This window comes from Pyrus communis, chromosome 15 (genome assembly GCF_041283825.1).
Source record: "Pyrus communis isolate YQ-2024b chromosome 15, ASM4128382v1, whole genome shotgun sequence".
Taxonomy (NCBI): Eukaryota; Viridiplantae; Streptophyta; class Magnoliopsida; order Rosales; family Rosaceae; genus Pyrus; species Pyrus communis.
The window spans coordinates 6,315,079-6,341,946 of record NC_142579.1 but is presented as its reverse complement, the minus strand read 5'-3'; the positions used below and the strand labels follow the sequence as shown (position 1 = coordinate 6,341,946).

The 26,868-nt window shown below is 37.0% G+C and overlaps 3 protein-coding genes across 4 annotated transcripts; all 3 read right to left on the bottom strand.

Moving 5' to 3' along the window:
- Nucleotides 1-8,141: 8,141 nt before the first annotated feature.
- On the bottom strand, nt 8,142-11,173 carry LOC137737204 (serine/threonine-protein kinase SAPK2). The gene is made up of 9 exons (XM_068476618.2): nt 10,592-11,173; nt 10,412-10,486; nt 9,924-10,025; nt 9,654-9,707; nt 9,455-9,547; nt 9,280-9,369; nt 9,096-9,200; nt 8,889-8,987; nt 8,142-8,667 (listed from the first exon to the last, which is right to left on the bottom strand). The coding sequence occupies exons 1-9, from the start codon at nt 10,709-10,711 to the stop codon at nt 8,386-8,388; spliced, it is 1,020 nt and encodes a 339-aa protein (XP_068332719.2). The 5' UTR covers nt 10,712-11,173; the 3' UTR covers nt 8,142-8,385.
- Nucleotides 11,174-12,308: 1,135 nt separating this feature from the next.
- On the bottom strand, nt 12,309-16,074 carry LOC137734111 (serine/threonine-protein kinase SAPK2). The gene is given in 10 exon segments (XM_068473415.2): nt 12,309-12,531; nt 12,533-12,760; nt 12,873-12,971; nt 13,095-13,199; nt 13,288-13,377; nt 13,467-13,559; nt 13,686-13,739; nt 13,990-14,091; nt 15,469-15,543; nt 15,659-16,074. Coding segments are annotated over 10 exon segments (1,149 nt in total). The 5' UTR covers nt 15,779-16,074; the 3' UTR covers nt 12,309-12,348.
- Nucleotides 16,075-24,498: 8,424 nt separating this feature from the next.
- Nucleotides 24,499-26,184, bottom strand: LOC137729352 (plant cysteine oxidase 1). 2 transcript variants are annotated; one of them, XM_068468284.2, is made up of 5 exons: nt 25,886-26,184; nt 25,663-25,811; nt 25,405-25,552; nt 25,080-25,283; nt 24,499-24,846 (listed from the first exon to the last, which is right to left on the bottom strand). In XM_068468284.2, exons 1-5 carry the CDS (start codon nt 26,007-26,009, stop codon nt 24,743-24,745), a joined length of 729 nt encoding a protein of 242 aa, XP_068324385.2. In that variant the 5' UTR covers nt 26,010-26,184; the 3' UTR covers nt 24,499-24,742. The 2 variants fall into 2 exon arrangements, with proteins under 2 accessions (XP_068324385.2, XP_068324393.2); XM_068468292.2 differs by having other exon boundaries at nt 24,499-24,843; nt 25,886-26,140.
- Between the last annotated feature and the right edge of the window lie 684 nt (nt 26,185-26,868).

Below are 26,868 nucleotides of genomic sequence, written 5' to 3'. Positions count from 1 at the left end.
AATGACACACCCCCCATGGAAAGATTGGAGTCTAAAAAGCTCCAAACAAAGGCAGCACGTTACTACATGTGGAACAACGTTCTTGTTCGAAAATCCTACACTGGACCACATCTTCACTGCCTAGCGCATCCCAATGACCTAAAGATTATAAGTTCAATCCACGAAGGCGGTTATGGAAATCAATTTGGAGGCCAATCCTTAGCACATAAGGCTTTTAATGTAGGCCACTATTAGCCTAATATGCATCAAGACGCTAAGGAGTTAGTACAAAAGTGCGACGTTGCCATCGCTACAAGCCGGTACCAGCAGTCCAGCCTACACCCGCAAATGAGTCATTGGTCGTTCATGCTGTGGACAATTGACTTGGTAGGGCCAATGCTACCCACTACTAGGGGCAGATGCATGATGATTGTGGCAATTAACTATTTCACCAAGCGGGTAGAAGTGGAGCCCATGACAACCACAACTCAGACGGACATAGAGCGCTTCATATGAAGGAACATCATTTGCCGATCTGGCATCCCTCAATCCATCGTCACAAATAACGGCTCGCAATTAGTAGGAAAAGATTTGGCGATGTTCTTCCAGAAATACGGCATCAAACATCATATGTCCACGCCGAGGTATCCCCAAGGCAATGGGTAGGAAAAATCATCTAACAAGATGATTCTCGACTGCCTTAAGAAATCCCTCTCCGACATAAAGGGAAAATGGCCAGACGAACTTCTCGGATGTTTATGGGCATATTGCACAACCAAACGACGAGCAACCAGTAAGACTCATTTCTCTTTGGTATTTGGTTCAAAAACAATCATTTCTCCCAATGTCATCGTGCAAGTATCAGCACTCTACTGCCAAGCATCGAGCAGAACAAAAATGAGATGGCCACAAACATAGATCTGGTAGAGGAAAAATGCGAGAAGGTTCTCACCCGCATCATAACTTACCAACAGCAACTCCTCTCCAGCTACAACAAAAGGGCCATGATCCAGCAGTTTCAGCTTGGAGATCTAGTCTTAAGAAAAGCCTTCATCAATTCCCGCAAAAAAGGCTCCAAAAAGATAGATCTTATCTGGGAAAGTCTGTACAAGATCAGCAGAGTAGGCGGCAAAGGTAGTCACACACTCACCACCATGAATGACAAAGAGAACGAAAAGCTATAGAACACCTACAATATGAGGAAGTACCATGCGTGACCTCCCGCTATATCAAAGCCCGAAGACTCAAGCAACTCGACGAGCACCACCTTACAAACCGAGGATTATCTAGTTGTTATGTAGTTCCCACCTTACAGCTAAGATTTCGTTCGTTTCACTGGTTTTTCAATAAGGAATTCAAAAGTAATTTACAACTTGGTTCGGCTGCATGCTTACAACAATTGATCACTCATGCACTTCAAAAGAAGATCGCGCCCTTTTTAAGGACTTATCGCAGAAATTGCACCCTCTGGGGACCAACCATTTTTTATTGTACGAGAGGGTAAACCAATTCCCCGACACCCACATGGGTTTGCTTTCTGATGCGAGATGATAAACTATACACTTCAAATATCCAGATGTGAATGAGTCGGGTTACCCTGGTATTACTAGATGCATGATGGCTTGCGCCAAGATTCCTAGAAGTAGCCACAATGGTCTTTTTCAAGGCTTAGCTAATTGAAGGATTTTTGGTCTCTTGGCCTAATATGTGGGGAACCGGGCCTTAGAGAGAGATAAGGCATATTACGCAGTACGCCCTGTAAACGGTTGCCCTAAACCCTAAAGCTGCTACCGAGTGCACTAAGTTAGCCTACAGTTTCTAGAAGATTGCCTACGGCTTGCCCTTCAAGCAATAAACCGCGTTAAACTTATACAACCGCACATTTTTGTGAAAGGTTAAACAGTTAGTGTGTGTGTATACAAAACTCTATTTACTGCCGACATGCTACGCAGTCGATAAACTTCATCTATGCCAAAGCATGGAACGATCGTTTAGATTTACACTAATACCTAAAGTGTTGTGATACTTGCTACGCAACCCATGAAATTGGCTACATAAGAAGCATAAAGTTCTCTCAGACCTTTGCTTACGAAATTCCATACAACCGCGTACTTTTGATACGAAAGGTTAACGAATTTCATGACCAAAAAATCTTTAGTATGTTGTAATGCAGGCTACAAAACTCAAATGATTGAAGAAATCCAAGGTTAGCAGCCAAGTGGTCACGCAGACTCGTCTGCTTCTGTAAGTAAGGCGTCCGGCTGCTAACCCTATAGCTAACAACTTCGCAAAAGTTCTACACCAACACCTACGACTGCATAGGCTATGTGAGCCTGTCTGCTTATAAAAAAATAGCATGTCTGCTAGTCAAAAGGTCAAAGGTTGGGCATAAACAAAAGAAGCGGAAATGAAGAAAAACAAATTAAACAAGTTTATTAAATTTTCTAGCAAAATTTGATAAATAAATAGCAAAGGTCGAAGGAGTTCAAGCAAAGCAAAAAGCAACAAGGAAAACAAAGAAAATCGTAAAGGCTACCTAGAAGACTACTTTTTAGCATTTTGGACGTCCTATGACTATTTAGTCGCCGCATCTTCAGCAACCGCGACGCTCTCAACAACAGCATCTTCAGCGCTTCACTCCCAGCTGCCCCAGCCTGGACACCAACTTCTCTGACTACTTCACCAATGGAAGCCTCAAAAGTAAAGGCAAGCAAGCCTTCTAGAAAAATAGAGAATGTCTTGAAGTTTTTCCCAGTAAACTCAAAATCAGACAGCCTACCAAAGAGATAATCAACATAACCCAGCTTGTAGAAATTAGCCTGACTCTGAACAAGCAAAGCCTCGAGCCCAACCTTCTCATCCTTCAGCTTTTCGTTCTCCTCGAGCAGACCAACACGGACATGCTACAGTTCATCTACTTCCTTAAATTTTCGTTGATCTTCAATGCACCTTGAAGTTTCAACACTTGGGTTTAAGCCTATCAACGACCTTCTCGAAGTGGATCACTTGATTATAAGCAACAATCAACTCTTCATCCTTTGCGTAAGTAGCAGAACGAAGCTCAGAAACTGCACGCTTAAGATCTTAAATCTGAGGTATGTAACATCCAATCTCCTTCTCTGCACTTTCATACTTAACTTAGATCACATCAAGCCTAGTCTTCGAGTCAACGATCTCCTGATGAGCAGTCTCAAGCTGTAGAGAAGTAGGGGTAAAGATATTGGACCCCTTTAAAGCAACAAACTTAGACTCCAACCTCTTGATCTTCTCAGGAGAAGAATAAGCTTCAACTGCCATAATCTTTGCCATCTCATTGGCAACCTTGGTGTCCTCTTGGTTAAGGAGCATATACTCGGCTACCATAATCGTCATTTTATGCATCATAACTAGCAGAGCAGTCATTCTATATTGGGTCGTATGCTTCGCAAAGGAACTTGGGCAAATAACCCATCTAAAACCATCAACAAGTTTGGCACACGCGTCCATGTCTTCAAGCAGATTTGGCTTCAAAAGTACACAGATCTCAGCAGCCTTTCCAAAAATAAGCTTGGTGGATTTCTCATAACTGCCCACGTGGGCAGACTCATTTTTCACAGTAGGCAAACCAGTCTCAATAGCAAAAGAAACATGCCTTGGCGCCACTTTAGCAGTGGAGTCCACCTTATCGCTCTTCATATTAGCAAGCCTCTCCGAAGGTGAACTAAACTTTGCTCCCAACTGATGTCTTGGCACAAATTTCGCCACTAGGGGCATGACGTAACCTCTACACTAAGCAATCCTATTAGTAATCGTACTAACTACCTTCGGCATGGCAGACGTCATTGGCTCAGACCTAGCGACCTCATTTTTCCTCCTCTTGGAAAAAATCAAGTCAATAACAAACCTATCGGTAGTAGGCAATCCCTCATGAGCAACGAAGGAAGTTTTTGGCTTCTTCTGAACTGGCATTTCTTGAGCAGATAGAGAAGATCTATTCTTTTTACCTTCATTTACAGCAGGCTCTACGATGGCGATCGAACGAGCTAATACCTCTACCTTGATCTGCTTTATCTTCTCTCTCCGGAGTAGTCCATCTTTCTCCCGGCGAAAAGGACTAAGAAGCTAACGCAATTCACAGTACTCAGCGGGGACACCTAAAGCAACATGCACCTTCTTCATATCTGGAAAAGTCTTGGGAGTTGAGCCAAATTCTGAATCTACAAAAGCAAAAGAGAACAATCAACAAATCAGAGAGCAGCTCAGCAAAAACACAAAGCAACCTAAACACTAAGCAGTCTACTTACCGGTGATGAAAATTGTCGAAACACGCAACTAAAGGGAAGAATCAGACTCCCACTCTCCATTTATCTCCAAAGTCTCCTTGGATTAGTCATGATCTCCCTTGCTCGAATGATCAAAGAACGTATGTCAAATAAGTACCAGAATTCGTTGACGGTCAAATCCAAGTCAAAGAATTAGCTTAGAATGAAGAATTCCATCATCACACATATCGTATTTAGAGAACATTGAGCGGGAGCACACTTCATGGAGCAAAGGACTTCTTAGAATAAACGCGGCATGGGAAAAGTAAATCCTAACACGAAATAGTAGGGGTGAAACTTGATGGCTTTCTAAGCCCCACTACATGGCTCACAGCTACTACCCTTCTTGACACGCTTCACACGCACCCTAGATGGAATGGCGTGCCTATATGTTTCAAGGAAATCTCTGAATGAGTCATCAGAGCTAATTTTGAAGTGAACAGCCTTGAAGTAACCCACTTTACTCAAAGACTCGCCTTGGCGATGCAACGGCGGCACGCCATCGTTATTCTTAAGGCTTAAAGAAGACATACTTGAAGAAATTCTACAAAGATACAAGGAAGAATCATTAGACGACTGTAAAAATTAAAAACAAAAAAATAGAAAAAAAAAGCATCAGGCCTGCGGCCCAAAGATAGTAGTCAAGGGAACGCAACCCGTGCTATCTCCCATCTCTCTCTCAGTCCAACACGCTAGGCACCGCCATTCTCTTGGCCCAAAGGCCTCACGGCCCAATCCAAAAGGAGGGGCCTACCGCCCTCGTGCCTCCCTCTCTCTCATCTCTCCAGCACAGGCCCAAGCTCAACGGCTGAAGCTGAGAAGTTCCTGATTTGAGCCAAGCCCTAACTCGCCTCTGCGGCCCACGTCGTTGCACCCAAACCTCAGCCCACGCTGAGCTGCCGCTGCACCAAGCCACCCACGGCAACAATGCCATGACCCCTCCAAGCCACTTTTTTACACATCCTCGACCCTTATTGAGCCAAATTTCAAGCCTCGATGCTCCAAAAAATTACGAAGACAATGAAAAATTAATTTATTCTTACCTTGGTGCTACGTGAAAATGAAGAAACCAACGAAAGACGGTCATTATTTGGGTTAATTTGTAACCGTCGCACACGAGTAAGGGCGGGTCCAAGCGGTTCGGGGTGGGTACGGGTCGGGTCTATTTTTTTTTTTAAATCTGAAACGGGGCGAGTCCACGTTAATTACGGAGTGGGGCAAGTCTTAATTGCTGAAGAAACGGGGTCCCCGACCCGAACCGTTTCCATCGTCCAAAAATCTTAGATTTAACCTAGTCCGTTGATCAAATCTCTGCATTAAAACATATAGCAAAGTCTGTCTCACAGACCTCGATCGCACTCAGACTTTCCCACTCCCCGAATCTCCTCCAATCTCTCATCTCAGACCTCGATAAGGCGCACATCTCCATCCATCGACTCTCCCCACTTTCTCGTTCTCCCTCACACCCCTACGCAACTTGACGCACTAAGACTCATAGTGACTAAGTCGACCTTGGTTGTGTCTACTTCACAACAACTAGCCACCACCACCATTGTGGCATCGTTTCCTAACTTTCCTCCGGTCCTTCCAATCGTGAGTTCTGGCCACCACCACACCATCCTCGCCATTGAGAACACCACCATCATCCTGCAAATCCCTAGGTAATTTATGAATTAGGGTTTCTGATTTAGGAACTTAGGGTTTTTGCATAAGCTTTTCAATTGATTTAGGAATTATGTGGGTTTCTGATTTGGAAATTTAGGTTTTTTGGGGTTGTGATTGCATAAACTTTTCGATTCATTATAGGGCTTGTTGTGATTTGATTACTTGCTGAAACTTTTCGATTGGTTTTGAATTTTATGGATCTGCTTATAGATTGTAGATTTTAAGTTGTTTGGTATTTAAATTTGTTACAATTTTTTGAAGATATTGATTTTTGACTAATATTGGTAATTGAAGCCGCAATCTTGATGCTTGTAAGTCAAAAGCAATAGTGAAGATTATTTGATATCCATTATTGGTTTCGATTTTTAACCCCGAATCGAGACTGACTAGATTATTAAGCAAAGCCAATAATGAAAAGTTTGTTGGCTTTCTTTATGTTTATGAAATTTGTTATACTTATCATGTAATATATTTCATGCAATTACTGATTATGTAATATGCTTCTAATCTCTCATTTCTAATGATCTCATATGTTTCTTCCTCAATTGTAGTTAGAAAGAGGTCACAAGGAAGGGTGTCGTTCTTCTACCATAAATCACCAGAATATTGGAAGTCATTTCGAATGTTAATTTCGATGTTATTACGGAGCTTATATGTTATTTTGACGTTCGGACCTTGAACTTTCGATGTTATTTATATTTTTGATGTTATTTGAAATTTTGGATCTTATAATCAATAGGCTCTGTACTCGGTTCTATTTTCGGATCTTGGAAATTTGGATTTTTTGTGTTATTTGGAATTTTGGATCTAGGAATTTCGAAGATGGAAAAAAAATGATGATGCAGTAGAGTATGTACTCTGTTCTAATAAAAAAAATTGAAAATAGACCCAACAATCAGTTCTTAAAGAAAGAAAGAAAAAGTACGTGGACCCGATCCGAACCAGCCCGTTTGAAATGGGTCGGGTTAGGTCCAGTTCCATATTTAAAAATTTCATTACCTAGCCTAGCCGTGCTCATCCCTAATTTATGTGTTTGTTTGGACTAAATGAGGAACTTCATCTTTCGATTTTGGAGCATTTGGATTAATTGTACATTATTGTAATTAGTAAGATAAGTTCCTTTTTCTTGAATTAACTTGACTCCTCGATGATGAGGTGGAGTTCCTTGTCTTCAAGATAATTTATTCCCAATTTACAAAATTCCATACTTATAATCGAAATTGTTCTTATTATAAATCACTCAATAAAATTTATTTCTACAAAAAATAATAAAATATAAGATCGTTTAATTATAGAACAGTATAAAAACAAATGGTCAAATACAATAAAAATAGTTATGAATTGTCTATCTGTTTTCTATAATTGCTTGACTAAATGACCTTACTTTTAAATTGAATTTCAGTAGAGATGATCTTTCCAGAGTAATTTATAATATGAATGATTACGATCATGAGCAAAAAGTTTGTGAACTGGTCACAGAGTATTTTGAGGAGGAACTCCTCCTCAATTTTAAGGAGCCAAGCTTTCCTCTTCATAAGATACATTCCCATTTAAACTTTATTGTACTTGGTTTTTTTTTTTTTTTTTTTTTTTGAACAAATGATATTATCTACTATTTTTTGTTACAATAATATAGTTCAAATTCGTCTTTTTGCAATAATTGAACCTAAGACCTCTTACTTACAAATGAAGAGAAATATTATTATACCGTAGTACTAAGTTGTAGACTTTATTATAATTAGAACTAGGAGAGATTAGTTTCTTTTAATCTCCAAGGATTATACACTATGAGAAAACTCGTACAAAAAAATTCTCACATAAAACTAGTTCTGGTAGTATTCTGATTGTGGGAGAATAAAAACTCATCAAAGTTTCGAGTTCGGCTACAATGATTACATCTCACTTAGTAATACAAGTTTTATGGATCATATAACTGTGGAAAGATCCATTTGATCCCTACATGCAAGACCTAACTGCTAATTTTCAAAATGACTCGTGGTTTGTACTCTGAAAGAAAAATTGCAAAGTTTTGTTACTTTCAGCCATCGTGTCCTCACATCATACCTTAAATTTCAAGTTTGTCCATTAGCTATAATTCAACAAACATTAACCAATTAGCATATAAAATAATTAAACTAGTAAACAACTTATTTGGAATCAATATCATTCTTACTCCAGTTCTAAATAGTAAACAACTGCAATAAAAATTCGGATTTTGACTCCTCCCATTATGGCTACATATAAGTGAACATGTCATACATGAAAAGTTATGACGCTTTTTAAAAGAAAATAAAAAGAGAGAGAACCTTACAACAACAGTAAACCCAAAATGATACATAAATCAAGGGCCATGTATCAGACCATATCACAAGAAGGTCCCAAAAAGTCTAACAAGATCCCAATACTCACAAATTCACTCGTATGATAATGCATGTACACTCTAATTACTCATATTTGGCAAAACAAAATCACCACTTGTTTCAATATCTTCAACATAGGCTTCAAAATCATCAACATCCATGCTGCTGCTTCCGATGAGATGCCTACTGGCATTCGGGACGTTTAATGGTTTCCTTGCCTCTTGTATTATGGACAGAACTTCTTCAACGCTTTGCGACGGATTATTTACATCGTTGCACTGCCAACTTCCTCCTTCCATCATTTCCATAGGTAAGTTCTTTAGAAACCAAGGGTGGCTTTTGATTTCTGGGATATTTATTCTCTGCAGAGAGATGGTAAGCAGAGACCGCGGTGAGAAAGCTGAGCCGAACAGATCAATTTCAAAAAGAAATGTGCAACAAGAACCAGATGTTTGCAATAATATGAGGGAAAAACAAAATTCAAGGAAACTCTTCATGCTCGCTAACAGTATACCAAAATAGATTACAAGAGTATCAATACAGTCATGTAGTACTTTCAGCACCAAATTAAAAACTACGTTACCTCTTCAGGGTTTGCTACAAAGATATGAGATAAGAGATGTCTACATTCAATTGAAACTCGGACATAATCTGGAACTGAGTACTGCACACTAAGAATCCGCTGCCAAACAACACATATTGTGTTAATGACAACTCAAGAACGAATTAGCAAGTTTTGATATATACGATGTTTAACTTCTGTTCCATTTTATCGGCAAAAAACACTTACCCCAATTGTTTTTCTAAAGTTTCTAGGGTCTTCGGGATTTTCAAAGGGATATGCTCCAACTATCATCACATATAAGGTGACTCCACAAGACCAAACATCTGCAATCTGTAATATCTAAGATTAGATCGAAAGATGCTATAACAAGTTATAATGTCGATCACAAGGGCGCAAGAAGTGGACTTACCTTTCCATCATATTGTTTTTTAGATAGGACTTCAGGTGCTATATAAGCCGGTGTTCCTACAGTAGATTTAGGCTGAGAATGCAATAATGACTACAAAACAAAGTGAACGAATTAATCAAAGTCTAATTAACTCAAATCCCTAATGTAGATCAGTATACTAAGGTTTGTGGATTACCTTTGAGTATCCGAAATCACATATTTTTACACGGGGTGCTGTACTGCCGTCTAAGAGTGTGTTTTCAAGCTTAAGGTCTCTATGACAGATTTGCTGCGACAAACAAATTATTTCCTTACTACAACCAACACTTCCAATATCAAAAGAGAAAGAAATAATAGTATACGACAAATTAACAGACAAGTGCCGCATTACATACCATTGAATGACAGTAACTAACTCCTGATATCAACTGCTGGAAGAAAAACCTTGCCTGATACGAATCAACAAGTAAATCGAAATTTTTTGTAAGTTTAGTTATATTATGAACTGTTTATGTAAAAATGTTTCAGACCTAACTTTCCCTAACAGAAACTCAACAAAAATCGAGATGGATTCCATTTCAGGGGACACTAAGAGATCCCATATTTCAGAATCTACGTTAAATACATTTCCAATGAAATTTTCTCAGCCTTCAAAACTACTTTACCTCATCCTCACTAAATCTGCCTGCATTGCATATTCTCCCGAAGAGTTCTCCCCCAGCGGCGTACTCCATCACTATGGCTAGATGAGTTGGTGTCAGAAGGACCTGCAAGAAAGAGACCGCACTACTCCCAAGTCAATTATCTCAAATAAGCCATTGTAAAGATTATTTCCGCTTCACAGTAAAAATAAAATGCAGGAAGTAATGCTCATTTTTAGCAGAGGCATTTCTCTTAGTCCCACTGCATCCCTGGTTCAAAGTTCTAACAATCCCCCATCCCCTTGGTGCATTTCAGAGTATAAATACCACGTTTTAATAAATAAAAACATCACATCTGATCATCCATACAAGGTTAAGCACATTAAAGACCAAATTTAGCATGTTCAGTGTTCAGCCACCCAACCCCAGCGGATACTTATACAAAATTGAAACAGAACTTGCCAAATTCACTCTCTTAAAATTAAAAATGAATGTAGTTCTTGACCACTGACCTCTTTGAATCGAACGATATTCGGATGCTTGAGTGATCTGTGGTTCAAGATTTCCCTCTGAACATGTTCTTCTATCTGCATCACCAAAGAAATTATATATTAAAAAAAACAATATAAAATTCAAAGGATGACTAAAAAAGAGAACGCAGAAAAAAGGAAGATATAAGAGTTGAAGAGAACCTTGTGTCCTCTCTCAATGAACTTGACAGCATAGAGCTCTCTGGTGAGCTTGTCTCTGACCAGCCTTGCCACCCCAAAATTCCCAGACCCAATATCTTTCACAATCTCATACCTCTCCATACTATTACACCAACGAATTCCTAAACCCTAAATTTGCAATCTTCTTCTTCTTGTAATTTGACAGACTTGACAATCCAGATCATGAGACATCAACTTGGACTAAACTGGAAAGGGATTGGAGTGGGGTCAGGCACTGACAAAGATTTTAGAGGGTTTAGGGGATCAGGATCCTCTCTTGACCCTTAAAATCTGAGCCCGCTGAGCAGGCGATCGTGGTCGTTGAAATTTGATCCAACAATTACAAATAAGAGATCCTCTAAAATTATAATAATTGTAATCGTTGAATTAAATTTCAACGATCATGATCGCCTGCTCAACAGACTTAGATTTTAAGGATCAAGAGAGGATCCTGATCCAAGGTTTAGGGGGACAATTGGAAAAATGGGTTGGTGTGAGACTTGTCATTAAAATGTCTTGACAAGCCATGAGATTGAGAGGCCACCACACGCTGTTTGACTGTATGCTTTGGAAAAGAGTAATACTAGACCCATCATATTTTAGATTGTATTTATAAATCAAGAAATGCGTCATAAATAAAAAAATTAGGAAAGATTACCCGTTTTATATGTGAGAAATATAATTTTTATTTTTATTTTTTTTAAATATTGTTGTTAATATTTTTAAGGGAGGAGTTATTTGTTTTTAACAAGATTGGCAGGCATTCGGAAAAAAAGGGATTGGCACTTAAGGAGAGAGAATGAGAGAGAGAGAGTGAGTATAGAAGGTAGTGATAAAATGACATGGCTGTGAGGTTATAATTATAATTTCATTGTTTTTTTTTGTTTTTTTTTTGTCTGATAAAGGGAGTTCTACTAATATATAGTTTATATAAGTACGTTAATTAATATTTATGTAGTAATTCAATCATTAACAAGACAACAATCACGTCAAAATAAATGAGTTTGCATATGAGTTAGGCAAGGGCAATGTATCCACATGCTACACTCAAATTCGAATTATCTTTATGAAATATTATGGTATGGTGGTATTCCTCTTCACTTGGAAGTGAGAGGCCTTAGGTTCGAATTTCGTGGATAACAAATTCAATACCTTAGGTTGCCCATTGTGTGACTTAGCCGAACTCCCCCTCTCCTTAGTGTAAAAATATTAATGTACGTACACTAAGAGAAAAAGGAAAAGAGGATGATTTCCCTTATGTAGAAAAGATTGGATAGTGAATTATGAGCTCGGTTTGAAAATAAAACTCTTTTATTTGGTTTGAAAATAAAACTCTTTTATTTGGTTCTTAATTAAGGACTTTAAGGAGAAGCAAAAGATAAAATTACACTTAGGACTGACTGAGTATTGACGAAAACAATTTGCATAGAATGAATGTGTGACGTCCCAACCTAATAAAATATAATATTATTCAGAGAAAGACTTTAATTGTGTTATTAAAACAGAAGACTTCAATTGTGTTATTAAAACAAAACGTCACATGATGAAAAACCCATTCTACGTAAGTAGTTATGCTAAACGCTAAACTATGGGCGCGAGTTGGATAGAAAATTCCAACTCCAGCTGATTCCAATCGGAAAAATTCCAACTTTTCCTAAAAAAGGAATTTATGTTAACTCAGGAATAAAGTGGAAGATAATTTAGAAATAAATTGGAATTTTTGTTGGTCCGGTTCCAATCTAATCCGTCAGAAATATGTCTACCCCAAACCTTGGGTTGGAAGTATTATTTTCTGGGCACAAACTAACAGTAACCCAAAATGCGACATACATTAAGGGCCCAAATTCACAAGTAAGATTTGTGAATGCAAAAACACCACTTAAAGTTTCAATATCTTCAACACCAGCAACCAAATCGTCAAGGATTCATGCTCCTGCTCCTGCTGCTGCCGCTGCTTCGAGGACGAGGCCTATCAGCAGCATTCAGAACCTCTAACGATTTTTTTGCCTCCTGTATTATTGTTAGAACTTCGTCTATGCTCTGGGCTGGAGTATTTACATCGTAGCACTGCCAGCTTCCTTCTTCCATCATTTCCACAGCCAAGTTCTTTAAGAACCACGGGTGGCTTTTAATTTCCGAAACTGTTATTCGCTGCGAAACAATAAATAGTGACCAAGATGAGAATGCTAAAGTGAACTTAAAATTTCAACTATAACCAAATCGTTATCTAGTAGTTTCAGCACCGAAGTAAGAGCTACATTACCTTTTCGGGGTTTGCCACGAATATTTTAGATAAGAGATCTTTACATTCCTTGGAAACTCGGACAGTATCTGGAATTGAGTAGCGTACAGTAAGGATTCGCTGCCATAAGACATACATGCAGTATATTAACTACAACTCAGAAAAGAATTAGCCAGTTGTGATATATGCAATGTTTAATTTCAGTTACATTTCAATGGTGAAAAAGGTCGTAGTGCAACTAACCCCAATAATTTTTTTGATGTTTATAGGGTCTTTAGGATCTTCGAAGGGGTATGCTCCAACTAACATCACATATAAGGCAACTCCAGAAGACCAAACATCTGCAATCTATAATTTCTATAAGATCAGATAAAAAATATACTTAACGTAATTACAAGCTCCAGTGTCAATGAAATGGCACTTGAAATGGACTTACCTTTCCATCATATTGTTTTGTCGAAAGGACCTCAGGTGCGATATAAGCTGGGGTTCCTACAGCAGATTTTGGCCGAGAATGCAATGCTGACTATAAAACATGGTGAAAGAATAAATTACTCGAAGTCTCACTATACCGAATCCCTCTTGTGGATCCGTACTCTAGGGTTTGTGGAATACCTTTGAGTGTCCAAAATCACATATTTTTACTCGGGGTGCTGTGCTGCCATCTAAGAGTGTATTTTCAAGCTTAAGGTCTCTATGACAGATTTGCTGCCAGAAATGAATTATTTCCTTACTACAATCAAAACACTACCAAAGAACACAAACACTAGCAAATATCGTACGAGAAAGAAACAGCAGTATAACATATTAACAGAAGAATTCCGATTTAGATACCATTGAATGACAGTAACTAATTCCTGATATCAATTGTTGGTAGAAATACCTCGCCTGATGCAAAACAACAACAAAAGAATTGAATAAGATGTAAATTTTATTTCGATTATAACTGATCGTTTAAGTAGATGCTTCAGGAAATTTAAAAAAAAAAAAAGAGAATGGACCTCGTTTTCCCACTTTTTAGTAAAAGAAAATCTAGATGTTTTGCATTTTCAGGGGACATTCTGAAGATCCAAAGTTCCAAACTACAAATATTTTGCATGAAATTGTCACCCACTCAGTAATTAGTTAATTACTTTACCTCGTCCTCACTAAATTTTCCAGCCTTGCATATTCTTGTATAAAGTTCTCCCCCGGCAGCATACTCCATTACTATGGCTAAATGAGATGGCGTCAGCAGGACCTGCAAGAAAAAGACCCTAAAACTCTTAGGTAGGCCATTGCTGATTCAAAAGATCACCACCATTACTGAAGCTTCAAGAATTAAGAGAATTGCAAGTGAATGTACTTTCTTATTGAGAAAACAGAATGAGTTGTGATCGTCCAATATGTTTCAGACACAACATATACACCTTCGTTAATGAGCTGTCATTAACTAAATAACTAAAACTGATTATTAAAGGACTCTCATCTTACGGAAGCTGTCACGCACGAATCAAAAGCTGATGTGGCACCTTACTATCCATTATCCTCCCTCAAGCTTACGCTCGGTATCTGGAGCATGATACTCTTTCTAAGATAAAGAAATTGAGGAGAATGCAAGCCCTTTGTCCTGTTCTGTGCAAGTTGATCAGAGCTAGAAAATGATAAACTGCAAGATCTCTCTCTGCTCTCTATTGAAATGAACAACCTCTTCCACATATTTATTGTCACATTGAAACACAGGGTTATGAGCTAAGGCAATAGCGGATATATTATCACACCAAGGGATTGGTGGTCTATCATGCAAGTCCAATAGCAACTTTCGAATCCAAGCTAAAGCTTTGTACTCTGCTTATGTGGAGGAACGAGAAACAGTCGGTCCCGAGCAATGGGATAAGTAACTGCAAGGCTTTTTGGGCAGAGTTCATCACAAGGCACAAGGCACGCTCAGTTGCAAAAGGTACTTTACCTTACAGAAGAAGGTTTGGACTTTGATGAGACTTTCAATCCAGTGGTTAAACTTGCCACTGTCTGGTTAGTTTTGGCTTTACCTTCAACTTTCAATTGGATTCCTTTGTGCATTGTTAGTTTTGGCTTTACCTTCAACTATCAACAACCTTCAAATCCTATCAATCGAAGAACACTAAGGGTATGTTTGAGTGAGGAACTTTACAAAATCCAAATGATTTAGGCATAGTGATGAATAGATGGGTCACATAATGTTTGATACGAGGGGTTAGAAATGCACCACATGAGCATTACAATAGGCATGACAGAAGGATTTGCAAATGACTACTTGGAAGGACTCATTTACAAATCCCTATCACATGCTTCTGTATGCCCATGAGGTGCATTTTCCAATTCCTCCGAACTAACTTTTTGTGATCCATTTCTTCTTCATTTTGCCTAAATGCATTGGAATTTGGAAGTCTCTCGTCCATAAACAAACCCTAAAGGCGGGATTTTAGCATATTTAAGTAGAAAGACATGCTATATGTTTACACAGCAAATTCATTCTCAAATGAAAACAAACAAAATCAAAGTGATAAGCATGCATCCACCAAAACAATGTATTCTATTTATTAAAAAATGAAAATTGGATATTTAAGTATATTTACATAAACTTATGATGACAGACCTCTTTGAAGAGAACGATATTGGGATGCTTCAGTGCTCTGTGGTTCATAATTTCCCTCTGCACATGTTCACCTATCTTCATCACCAAGCCAATGAAATGGATTAAAACTCAAAACCCAGTACCCAGAAAAATTAAAAAAAAATCGATATATCAGAAGAAAAAATAATGATTTAAAAGAATAAGGACAGACCTTGTTGCCTCTCTCAATGAACTTAACAGCATAGAGTTCTCCGGTGATCCTGTCTCTGACCAGCCTGGCCACCCCAAAATTTCCAGACCCAATATCCTTCAAAATCTCATACCTCTCCATGTCATACGAAACGGAAACTGCCAATTAATTTTTCGTTTAATTATTTTAAGAGGGTTTGGGAGAGAAGACAAGTTGGAAAGATGGTTGGTGGGAGAGGGAGTGTAATCATTAAAAAAGTATTTTAAGGGAGAAGACAAGGGATTAGAGGCCACACAGTTTATGCCGGCAATCGAGTGGAAATTAAGTAAAGATGTTTTGGACTTTTCAATCAATTATCTTCTGTTCTCTCTCTGTCCCATGCGTGAGACGGTGCTGGAAACTCTTCCAGTTACTTGCCCCCAACCCAAAGCCCCTCCTCTCTGCATATTTTGGACTGGTTTAATAAACAGTTTTTTATTCAAAATGGTTTTTAAGATTTGCACAAGGAATTTTTGGCCGGAAGTTTGAGCAATTTTCAAAACTTCGTAACTCAATCGGTTCTTAACTAAATTCAACTCATAATATATCAAAATGAAGAAAGAAAAGTGTATAACAAGATTATACCTATTTGGAAGCCTAATAGTTTCCATCGATGATCAGAAAATATCCTAAAAGATGACTGGTCAGTGGAAAAATAGAAAACTAGCAGGAAACTGGGTAAAATTTAAACATTCATAACTTCTTCAATACTCAACGAAATCGAATGATTCAAAAACAAAAATCATTCTTCTCGACAAGACGAAGAGAATGTTACCTTTCTTGAAGGATAAATTGTCGTGGTTTGGCTGTAAAACGACTCGAAAATGGTTGTCTTGATCGTCAAGTTAGCCACTTTCGAGCCGTTTTCCGGCCAAACCACTGCAAGTTAGCCATCAAGAAAGTTACCATTCTCTTCGACTCGTTGAGAAGTATGATTTTCGTTTTTAATTCACTCGATTTCGTTGAGTATTGAAGAAGTTATGAACGTTTAAAATTTAACCAGTTTCCGGCGAGTTTTCTAGTTTTCCCACATACCAGTCACCTTTCAGGCTATTTTCCGGTCATCTTCGGCAACCATTGGGTTTCCAAATAAGTATAATCTTGTTCTACACTTTCCTATCTTCATTTTGATATATTATGGGTCGAATTTGATTAAGATACGATTGAGGTACGAAGCTTTGAAAATTGCCCAAAGTTCCAGTCAAGAGCTCTGGGACACTTAACGGAGTTTTTAACGGAATGGCCAAAATAATGGATGATGGACAATCTCAAGGACCATTTCTATTGATTTTCAATTTCAGGGACCAAAATGATGTGTTATGCAAATCTCATGAAGTATTTTGATTAAAATAGTTCAGGTTGCACCTTTTGGATAAACCTTGGCTAACTTAGACATGAAATGTCTAGGTGGCCCCTCTTTTAGATATCCAACATGTGCCATCTCACATGCAAAACTCATATTTTTACTGTATTTATATTCACACTTCTTAACTTTTAACGTCCTTATTTGTATTTATGATTATTAAATTAAATAAATTAAACAAAAAATATTAGATGAAATTAAACAAGGTATGTGTTTATTATTCATCTATTTTTGTGGGTCAACCTTGAGGAGTGAGGGGTGTGTGACCGCACATGGTCCCTAATTTTTAAGGGCCCTAAATTTTTGTAACCTTTATAAGATACTACATATAGAAAAAATTGTGAACATAATTCACAAGTCGTCTTAACAAAGTTGTCAAGTATTGGTACTTCCATTTAATTGTGCACGGGTTTGACTCCCTATTGGGCATGTGAGGCGTAGCCATTATGGGTCTATTTGAGCTACATTATTTTTTTTTCTTTTTTAAAAAAAAAAATTATATATAATTTAATTTCTTTCATTATAAAAGATAACTTTTGCTAATAAATCTATAATTAGGAATATCATAATGAATCAAAATCTTAAAAATATGAAGATACAATCTTAAAAAAAAAAACCCTTTCCTTATATGATAATTTAATCTAATACATATTATTCATTTATTATTTTGGTCACCGTTTAATGGTCATCTAATTTTCATTTCATCAAGACCATTTAGCCATCAATATATCATCAAAAAGAAAATTATAGTACAAATTTGCTTGCTTTCTTCTCGTCGCAGACCCGAGTTTGCAACCGTTGCAGTGAACGGTCCAAATGGGGACGGATCGAAGCGGGCAATCAGCGAGTTGGGGCTAGCTCAACTCGTCGCATTTGAGGGTCATGTGGAAGAGCTCGAATCGTATCTCGTTGACTAGCTAGCAGTCATGCTGGATGCACAACCACACATGACTGCGGCAGTGGCCGAAGATTGTGCCGATGACCATGGATTTCGAGGAGAGGGTTTGCTGGGGCGGAATCGCCACGTCGTCATTTTGGGTGGGCGAGGTGGATGGATGTGTAAAGGAGGGAAGGGAGGGAGGGTTGGGTGCAGATGGGATTGCTGAAAAAGGTGGGTGGGATTTGGGTTTGAATTGGAGAAGATAGGAGGGGGAAGAAAGGGTGAGGGGATAAGGGGTGGGTTCAAAAAACTGAAAACTGAAAAAAATTGAAAACCGAACCAAACTGAAACTGAAAAAATCGAACCGAATCGAATTCTTTTGGTTCGGTTTCGGTTTCAGTGGTCTAGAAATCGAACCGAACCCAATTAATTAAATTAATATTTTTATTATTATTATTATTTAATCATTTGTTTTGGGTATTATTTTCTAAACCCATTTTGTAAGTCTAAATGTGATGCCCAATGTGTTGCCAAACTTTAAGCTCAAAATGTTAAAAATAAAGCCTTTAGAAACTCTAAACCCAAAATATTGCTTCTTTACCAATACACAGATTATAAAAAATAAAATTAAATAAATAAATAAATAAATAAAGATGAAACTGGAAAACAAGAGCAAACTGTACTATATGCATGCCACATTTCAAATATTGTTTTGCATTGGTTATGTATTTCTCTATGTATAGCAAACCTACAGCAAATAACAATCATTATATAACCTACCCACCCACGGATACTGCAACGAAAACCATAAGCTTCTCGGAGATCATTTATAAATCACAGGTTGATGAATGTTCTCCGCTTGGATGGACGCCATGCCATGATGATGGTTTTTCTTGCATACACGGAATAAGAGCCTACTGTTCCAGGTAGTCATGAATACAGCTTGATTAGATATTCATTTGTTCTACTAGCTAGCTTTCAGTAATATAGTTTATCACCCTATTTTATCAAGTTTAAGGTCTAAGCGTTATTATATTTTTGGGAATGATTTTAGGGCAGCTAAATAACATGCCAATATCCAGATTTTCAAAAAAATAATTCATGGAAAAAACCAAACGGAACCGAAAAAAACTAAAAAAAAAAAATGAACCGAACCAAAATTTCAGTTCGGTTTCGGTTTTGGCAAAAAACCGAATCGATTTGAACGGAACCCAGTCCTACTGGGTCCATATGCAAAAAACAATTAAATGATCATTTTTTTTTAAGTTTTTAATATTTTATTAATTTTTTTAATAGAGAGTGGGCTCTGTTTCAAGTCACGTCACTATTTAACAGAAGAATTGACAGAAAACTGACGGAATGTATGAAATTGTAAAAAATTCTTAGATGTATGACATTGAGATTTTTTAAAGATGGGGTATGAAACTGTGACTGATCCAAAATAGTTAAGATAGTTTTATGTAATTTACCCTTTTAATTTTCTCAATTTAACTCATGTAGTTTGCGTTTACCACAAAGAGTAATTTAGGGCATGAGTGGTTAAGTGACACATGACCCTAGCATTCTCTTGTTTGAAGGATATAATATGAATTTGCGTTTTAAAATTACAGTAGTTAATGGCAAACGGACCGGAAGTGAAATGACACCTAAATTACTAGAAATGAAGAAATTTGTTATTGATATTCCAAAAAATATGCAAGTTAAAGGATGAATTCTTGTAAATGTCAATAAGTTTCGAACTAAACTTGTAATTTTATTTTTGTTTTTTTGAACAAACTAAACTTGTAGTTGTGTCGTTACTTTTTCATTTATTTATTTTTTTGTGGGCGAAGGGGTGGGGATTTTGTGGAAGGGTAGACTCACTGTAGACAATCCTAAATTTTTATCCAATTTTAAAATTCCAGTTTTACCCGCGAGTTAAAGACATACGAGCATGTGGTTGGAGATGGTTTGGGAGGGGTTCAAGTTTATATTTTAAAATTTTATCTCATGTGTTTGTGATAATTTTAATATAAATAATATTGTTTGTTAAAAAAAAAAACAAAAAAAACATACAATCTATTGAATTAATCATATAAGATCGTGGACATGTTTATTAATCTTATCGTGATTGACACATATCTTACCATCTAAAGCTGAGATTAGGATAACGTATTTAATCTCTAGTCATTCGTCACTCTTAGACCCTATCAAGCTCAACTTGCAAAAGGGAAAAACAAGTTGCTGACAGCCATTGTGTTTCAAGTTGGCTTGTTTCTTTTAGTCCATCTTCAATCTTAAGGTTAAAATTAAAAATTTTTAACGTAGAAAATTTTAATTTTAATTCAGAAACAATTTTTCTTCTCCAATTTTTATGGGTTAAATTTTAGCCTGATATTATTAAATAATAAATTTACGACTTAACTTAAATTTGAGCAATTTTCAAAACTTCGTAACTCAATCGGTTCTTAACTAAATTCAACTCATAATTCACAAGTCGTCTTAACGAAGTTGTCAAGTATTGGTACTTCCATTTAATTGTGCATGGGTTTGACTCCCTATTGGGCATGTGAGGCGTAGCCATTATGGGTCTATTTGAGCTACATTATTTTTTTCTTTTTAAAAAAATATATATATAATTTAATTTCTTTCATTATAAAAGATACCTTTGGCTAATACATCTATAATTAGGAATATCATAATAAATCAAAATCTTAAAAATATGAAGATACAATCTTAAAAAAAATCCTTTCCTTATATGATAATTTAATCTAATACATATTATTCATTTATTATTTTGGTCACCGTTTAATGGTCATCTAATTTTCATTTCATCAAGACCATTTAGTCATCAATATATCATCAAACAGAAAATTATAGTACAAATTTTCTCACACCACTAAAGTGGAGGTCAGCAGGTGATGCTGTAACAACCTGTCCCGAAAATTTACGGAACGAAAGGGCAATGTTATTATTTCATTTTGGTTTTGGGATATTTGTTTAAAATATTGTTTTTGGGTCTTAATAGGTGTGCCCAAAAAGGGCCTACATTTGGTTTGTGTCCCCTGCCCCAATTGCTCCCTCACTTCTCCCGTGTCTCTCACTCTCGGATAACTCTCTACCCCTCTTCTTCTCGCTACACTCAACCCTCCCCGAGGGCAGCTTATACACCCGCACAAACACACACCAACTCTCTCTCGGACCTCCCTCACCTCTCTTATCCCTCTCCCTTTTCTATGTGTGACAACCCCAGATGTTGGAGACCTCAAGCACCTCTACAAATGCATGAGGGAGCTCCGACGAGTCTCCATTACCCTCGACATGGGTAAGTCTCAAAAAACACTCCAAAACTTTCCATTTTGGTCCCCATATTTCACTTCTAATTGTATGTATGTATTGTGGACGTTGAAAACATCGAGAAATCACCTCGGATGAACTAAACCCAATTTCCAGCGAGGGAACCCGAGACTTGCCAGCCGTTTTAGAAACCTTTCGGCCCAAACCCACCAGCCCAACCCCGATGGAATATTCCGTCAGGGAATATTCTCTCAAATATTCTTTCTGTTGACTTTTTCAAAATTTACCAGGATCCTTCTTAGGGTAATTTGACGTCTTGAATCTGTTTTTTACGTCCGTTTTTCCAAATTCAATCATTTGAATATAGTTTTGTTAATTGTACCCTTTATGTGCTTAGGTGCAATTATTAGCGGCAATTCCTTCATTCCTATTTCGTATGGCTCTTCGACAACGGAATATCTGTGAGTAGACCTCTTCTAAAATGTATGTTTTAATAGTAGAAATGCATACATGAAAAACATGATTTAATGGTTATGTTTTACGAAACGTTTTATGAGTAAATTAGATTTACACTTATGATATATCATGCTTTACTGTGAATATTTTGGAATACCATATTTTATCGAACTTATGTTTTTTGTAGTATATATGATGGATGACTAGATACTATTTATGAACATGTTTTCTTTAAACTTCTTTATAGTATATATGATAGAGGACTATATGCTATGAAGATGATTTTGAGATATATGTACTTATGTTTGGAAAGAGTATATTCAAGGTTTTGTGTGTATCTAGTGGTCATTGTTCAGCCTATGGGCGATGATACTTATATTGACCTACGTGTTGGGTGCTATAGGAGTCTACGGGCGATTGATACTTGTGAATGAAGTGTTCTGAAGGAAGAGTTCTATATGCCTTCGGGCAATACTAATACCCCTAGTTAGCACACTATATACAATATATGTTTTATGAAAGTTTTCATGGCATGCTAGGGTTTCGGAAAACCTACCACATATTATGCTATTAGTTTTCATACAACTTTGGGGGTTAGTACGTTATTGAATAACTGTTTCAGTATTATATATTTATCAACTTAGTCTACTCATGTTTGTTTTGCGCCCCCTCAGGACTTAGAATTGAGGCGTACAATCCTGGCGTCAAGACACTTCTGCATCGACATCTTCGAGTCCTCTCGGTGTGGGACCCATTCCTTTATTCATTCAATTTTATATTACTTATTTTTAGTGTTCTAGATTAGTTGTATGCTCTGAACACGTTTCTCATTTGCATATGAATTATATTTAAATTTATAAGTCTTATTTATTTTCTTTGGTTCTCATGCATTCTAATATGGTTTCGTCACTTTTCGGGTGTCGGCCAGCACGTGCCTACCCTGATGTTTGGAGAATATCAGGGTCGGGCGTGTCATATGCTCACCCCCCTTTGATTACTACTAGATTTATTTGGTTTAATTAATTTAAGACTCGAATTTCAAATTTTAACTAATCTCACAGTAATCAACCGGGTGGGGGTTAGAATCATCCTCACTTTAGGGCATGAGAAAAAATGCAATGAAAACTAACAATTCATTATAAGATGGTACAAATGTCATAACCAATGATTTGGTTAACTAGTTCATAATAAAGTGCATGAATGGTTATGATTATGATATTTGTACGGTGGTATAATAGGTACATAGTCACACACCTTGCTTTTTTATAAAAGTAAGGAGTTTCGAACCCAAAAACATAGGAAATGCAAATAGGTACATAGCCACCACACATGCTTCATTTTTATTTATTTTCTTTTGCATTTATATCAATTTATACAGAAGGAAAAAAAAGAAATATAAAAGAAAATATAACAACCAAAGTTTAGACCATGTAAGAGATTCCGTTTAAGTCTCACACAGGACCTTCAAAATCTCATAACCGACACCCTGCATATATGCAAATACTCAAATTTAAAGCTATACTAAAATGGCTTATTTGGAACTATACTTAAATTTAGTGTTTTCTGATTACAAAAATTTCTTATGACCATGTTTCGTAGTGCTTGTAATAGATGCGTTTTTAGAATAATTGCTTTCTAAGAAGCATCTTTAAACGAGCATTTGTATTTTAAGTCTAAAAAATGTATTGGATTTGAGTTTTTGTTAACAATATCTTATACACATATTTTTATATTTCATTTTAAAAATTGAGTCTTGCATGGGGAGAAAATATTAGAGATAAAAGACACTTTTGAGTTTTGACAGTTTTAATATCTGCATTTAAGATTATTAGACTCACAACTTAAATATCTTTCTTGGATAAATAATATTTTTCCTTGTTGGCATTAGCTTCACCCTTCAGCACTTTGGATGTTGTTTGTACCATATAATAACGATCTTGAAATCACCGAGTACCGATCAACTAAGAAGCCTCGTGACCCCTTCGAAGGGTCCATGTTGAGGCATGTTGCTGAAGCACACGAGCCAACCTTAAACAAATGAGCTCTCCATTCCTCCAACTTGGAGCGCACTTGCTCAAGGATGCGTGACAACAATACAACAACGTTCATAGAGTCTCATATCGATCACAAACAAGAATGGGAGACTCTCCTCACCTATAAATGGAGACTCCTCTTCCACAATTAAGCTCACTTGGATCAACGACCCATAATCCAGGCTTAGTCCTTCACGCGTGCTTATACGTACCATTGTATTATGTACACACTACATTATTAATGAAAACTCCTCTAACCAAGTGGACATACCCCACTTAAGGCGAACCACGTACATTTGTGTCTAATTTCCCCTTATCTCTTTACATATTATCTCTACATAATGACATAAGCATCATCGCGTAGGTCACTTCACCACACTTTACGTTGACTCAAGATCCACTCAATTTTATGTATCAACGCAGAAATATTTGATATCAAATTGTAAGTCTAAACTTTCTAGTGCATCAAAGATGCTCTAAATTCTTATACTTGGCCTAAAAGGGGTGGGTTTAAATTTTTCTGTTTTCTCCTCTAATGCACATACTTCAATCTCAATTCAAGACTATTTTTAGTTGTTAATGACAATGCGGATGCTCACTTATTGTTCATGTTCATGCAAATTAAGAAAATTCTTCATTGGTATTCAGCTTATACATGTACTTCTATTCGGACACAACGAACTTTTAAACTATTCTAACATATAGAAAAGAAGATTTCGCAATTTGAGTTCTGTAAGGTGAACACAGTACTTTGATCAACTGCTCACTCACGTGTGCAACTATACATATTTCAAAAACTAGATGCACAAACATATAGAAAAGAAGATTAGCAATTTAAGTCCCATAAAGTGAACAAACTACCTTGATCAACTGTTCACTCACTTATGCAACTACACATACTTCAAAAACTAGATGCACTAACATATAGAAAATAAGATTAGCAATTTAAGTCTTATAAGGTGAACATACTACTTTGATCAACTGTTCACTCACGTATGCAACTATACATATCTCAAAAACTTGATGCACTCCGAAATACAAAGTTAAGAGTCAGGAAGTCAACAACGGTCATCACACGCTTGAATAGGAGGGCCAAGATATGGCGCTCCAGCAACAAACAGATCTTCGGGCATGTCCCTTTCCTCAAGCACTGCATAGCCTGCTGCTCCATAAATTGGACACAGTAACAGATTAGCCATGACTATTTATATGAAATAAAAATTCTGTGATACTCTGGAATATATAATACTTTGATTTTTAATCGTTAGATTTTAATCAAAGACCTAATAATTAAAATATTCAAAATACCCGATACTCTAGATCAGTGTAAAAAAATCCCTATATGAAATTTAGAACTGAATAAATCAGTGGTGGTAAATGGTAATTACAAATTACCAGGAAGAGATGGAATAGGGAAGTCGAAGAAGTAAGTAGAAGGCCTGCCATGGTCGTCGGAGTAAGGTGGCGTCAGTACATCCAAGATAGCACAGGGAGTTACTGCTGTAAAAGAATGAATGTTCCCGCCACTTCTTGGAAATAATACACGAGTCTCACATGGTGAGCTTATAACTCCATCAAAAACCTTGCCTGCCAATCCAACTGCAAGCACCCACAGATTAATCAATTTTAACCACAATTTCCACATTGTTTTTTCAATAAAATCCCAACACAAAATAATGAAATGAAAAATATTGAATTTATGAATATTATTGGCTCTTACATGTTCTGAAGCTAGAAGAAGTTTCCACTTTGATCCAATCGTAAGATTTAACATAAACAGAACCGTAGAGGAGTTTGGTAAAGACTGTCATTCCAGGGTGATCATGAAGGGGAAGCGTAGCGCCAGCCGGGAAGCAAAACACGCCTATCTGCTCGTAACGTTCTTCTTACTTGTCAGAATTATATGTGATGTTATAAGACTGTCAAAATACGTAATATATCAAATTGGCGGACAAGAGTACGTAAATTATTCGCTTACAGAGAAATGGTCACATTCATGAACATGAATGTAAGTGATTTGGGAGATGCCTTGCCCAGAAACCAATCCCTTGCAGCTCCTTGGACTCGAAGATGGAGATCTACCTGAACCAAATTCATCGATTCCGAAATCTATGGCTTCAAATGTGCCTGCATTTGATACAATTTTAAGCTCTAGTTATTCATATAAAAACAAAGTGATCATAACAAGCGAAGAAACATACCAAGGAGATTTTTCAGCCATTGGATTTGTCGGAAAGTTGGGAGTGCTTTCGGATCCGACAAGACGACATTGCAGGCTTCATACAGCATTTGTATTTTGCTTTTCTCCAATGTTATGCAGTTCATTGCTGTTCGTATTCATTCGTCGTAGAATGTCTGACACCTTTGATAAATAAAGAGATAAAAAGAGAGGACTTTTGAGCACAAGCTTGCGTCATTAAACCAGGGGCCATATTTAGACTTTTCACTTTTTTCAATGGGCTACGAGAAGCCTTCGGATTAAAGAAATTGTGCACACAACATATGCCCTATGTATACATTTAAATGTGGGCTGAGATTTAGGGCAACTTCTCTTCTGGCTTTCAGCAAAATTAGGAAATACGTCAAATATGGTGTAACTATCTAATTAGGCCAGTTAGGTCGGTTGGCAGTGACACTTAAAGCACGTATATACGACTATATGCACATTCATACCTAGCTTGAACTTGATGTTCCATGGTTGGAACTTTTTTCTTTTGTTTTTTGAGTAGCTTCCAAAATCGCCACCCCCTAAGTTGTTCATATCCAAAAATCAAAACCCCAAACACAACACACTTTCATATTATTATTATTATTATTATTATTAGCTCGTCTTCTCAACAGGAAATGCAAGTATTATATAAGGTTGCATGGGAAGGATTCGAAACTATTACAGTAAAGGAGGAGAAATTTCAAACTCGCGATGTGTTGGTGGAAACCCAACATCCGATCAACTAAGATATTAGACCACATGTATTGAAAGTCATCCATGAACAATTATGGCATACATTAAAAGTCACTCACCTTTGCATAATCAAACAAATTGATATAATTTTCATTTAATCTGTAAAAATTTTACACTATCGTGATCTTTATACGCCTTTTGTTTTTAAGTACAATCTTCAATTGGTTTTAGAGTCTCATTATCTTATACTCCACAACCTAAGAAAATTGCGGTCACTCGATG

Coding starts and splice junctions, on each gene's coding strand:
- LOC137737204 (XM_068476618.2), bottom strand. CDS start 10,711: ATGGAGAGGTATGAGATTGTGAAAGATATTGGGTCTGGGAATTTTGGG. Junction 10,487..10,591: donor TCATTGAGAGAGGACACAAG/GTTCTCTTCAAC, acceptor TTGGTGATGCAG/ATAGAAGAACATGTTCAGAG. Junction 8,668..8,888: donor TTGTAGCAAACCCTGAAGAG/GTAACGTAGTTT, acceptor ATCTCTCTGCAG/AGAATAAATATCCCAGAAAT.
- LOC137729352 (XM_068468284.2), bottom strand. CDS start 26,009: ATGAACTGCATAACATTGGAGAAAAGCAAAATACAAATGCTGTATGAA. Junction 25,812..25,885: donor ATGGCTGAAAAATCTCCTTG/GTATGTTTCTTC, acceptor TATCAAATGCAG/GCACATTTGAAGCCATAGAT. Junction 25,284..25,404: donor TTCTTCTAGCTTCAGAACAT/GTAAGAGCCAAT, acceptor GGGTGCTTGCAG/TTGGATTGGCAGGCAAGGTT.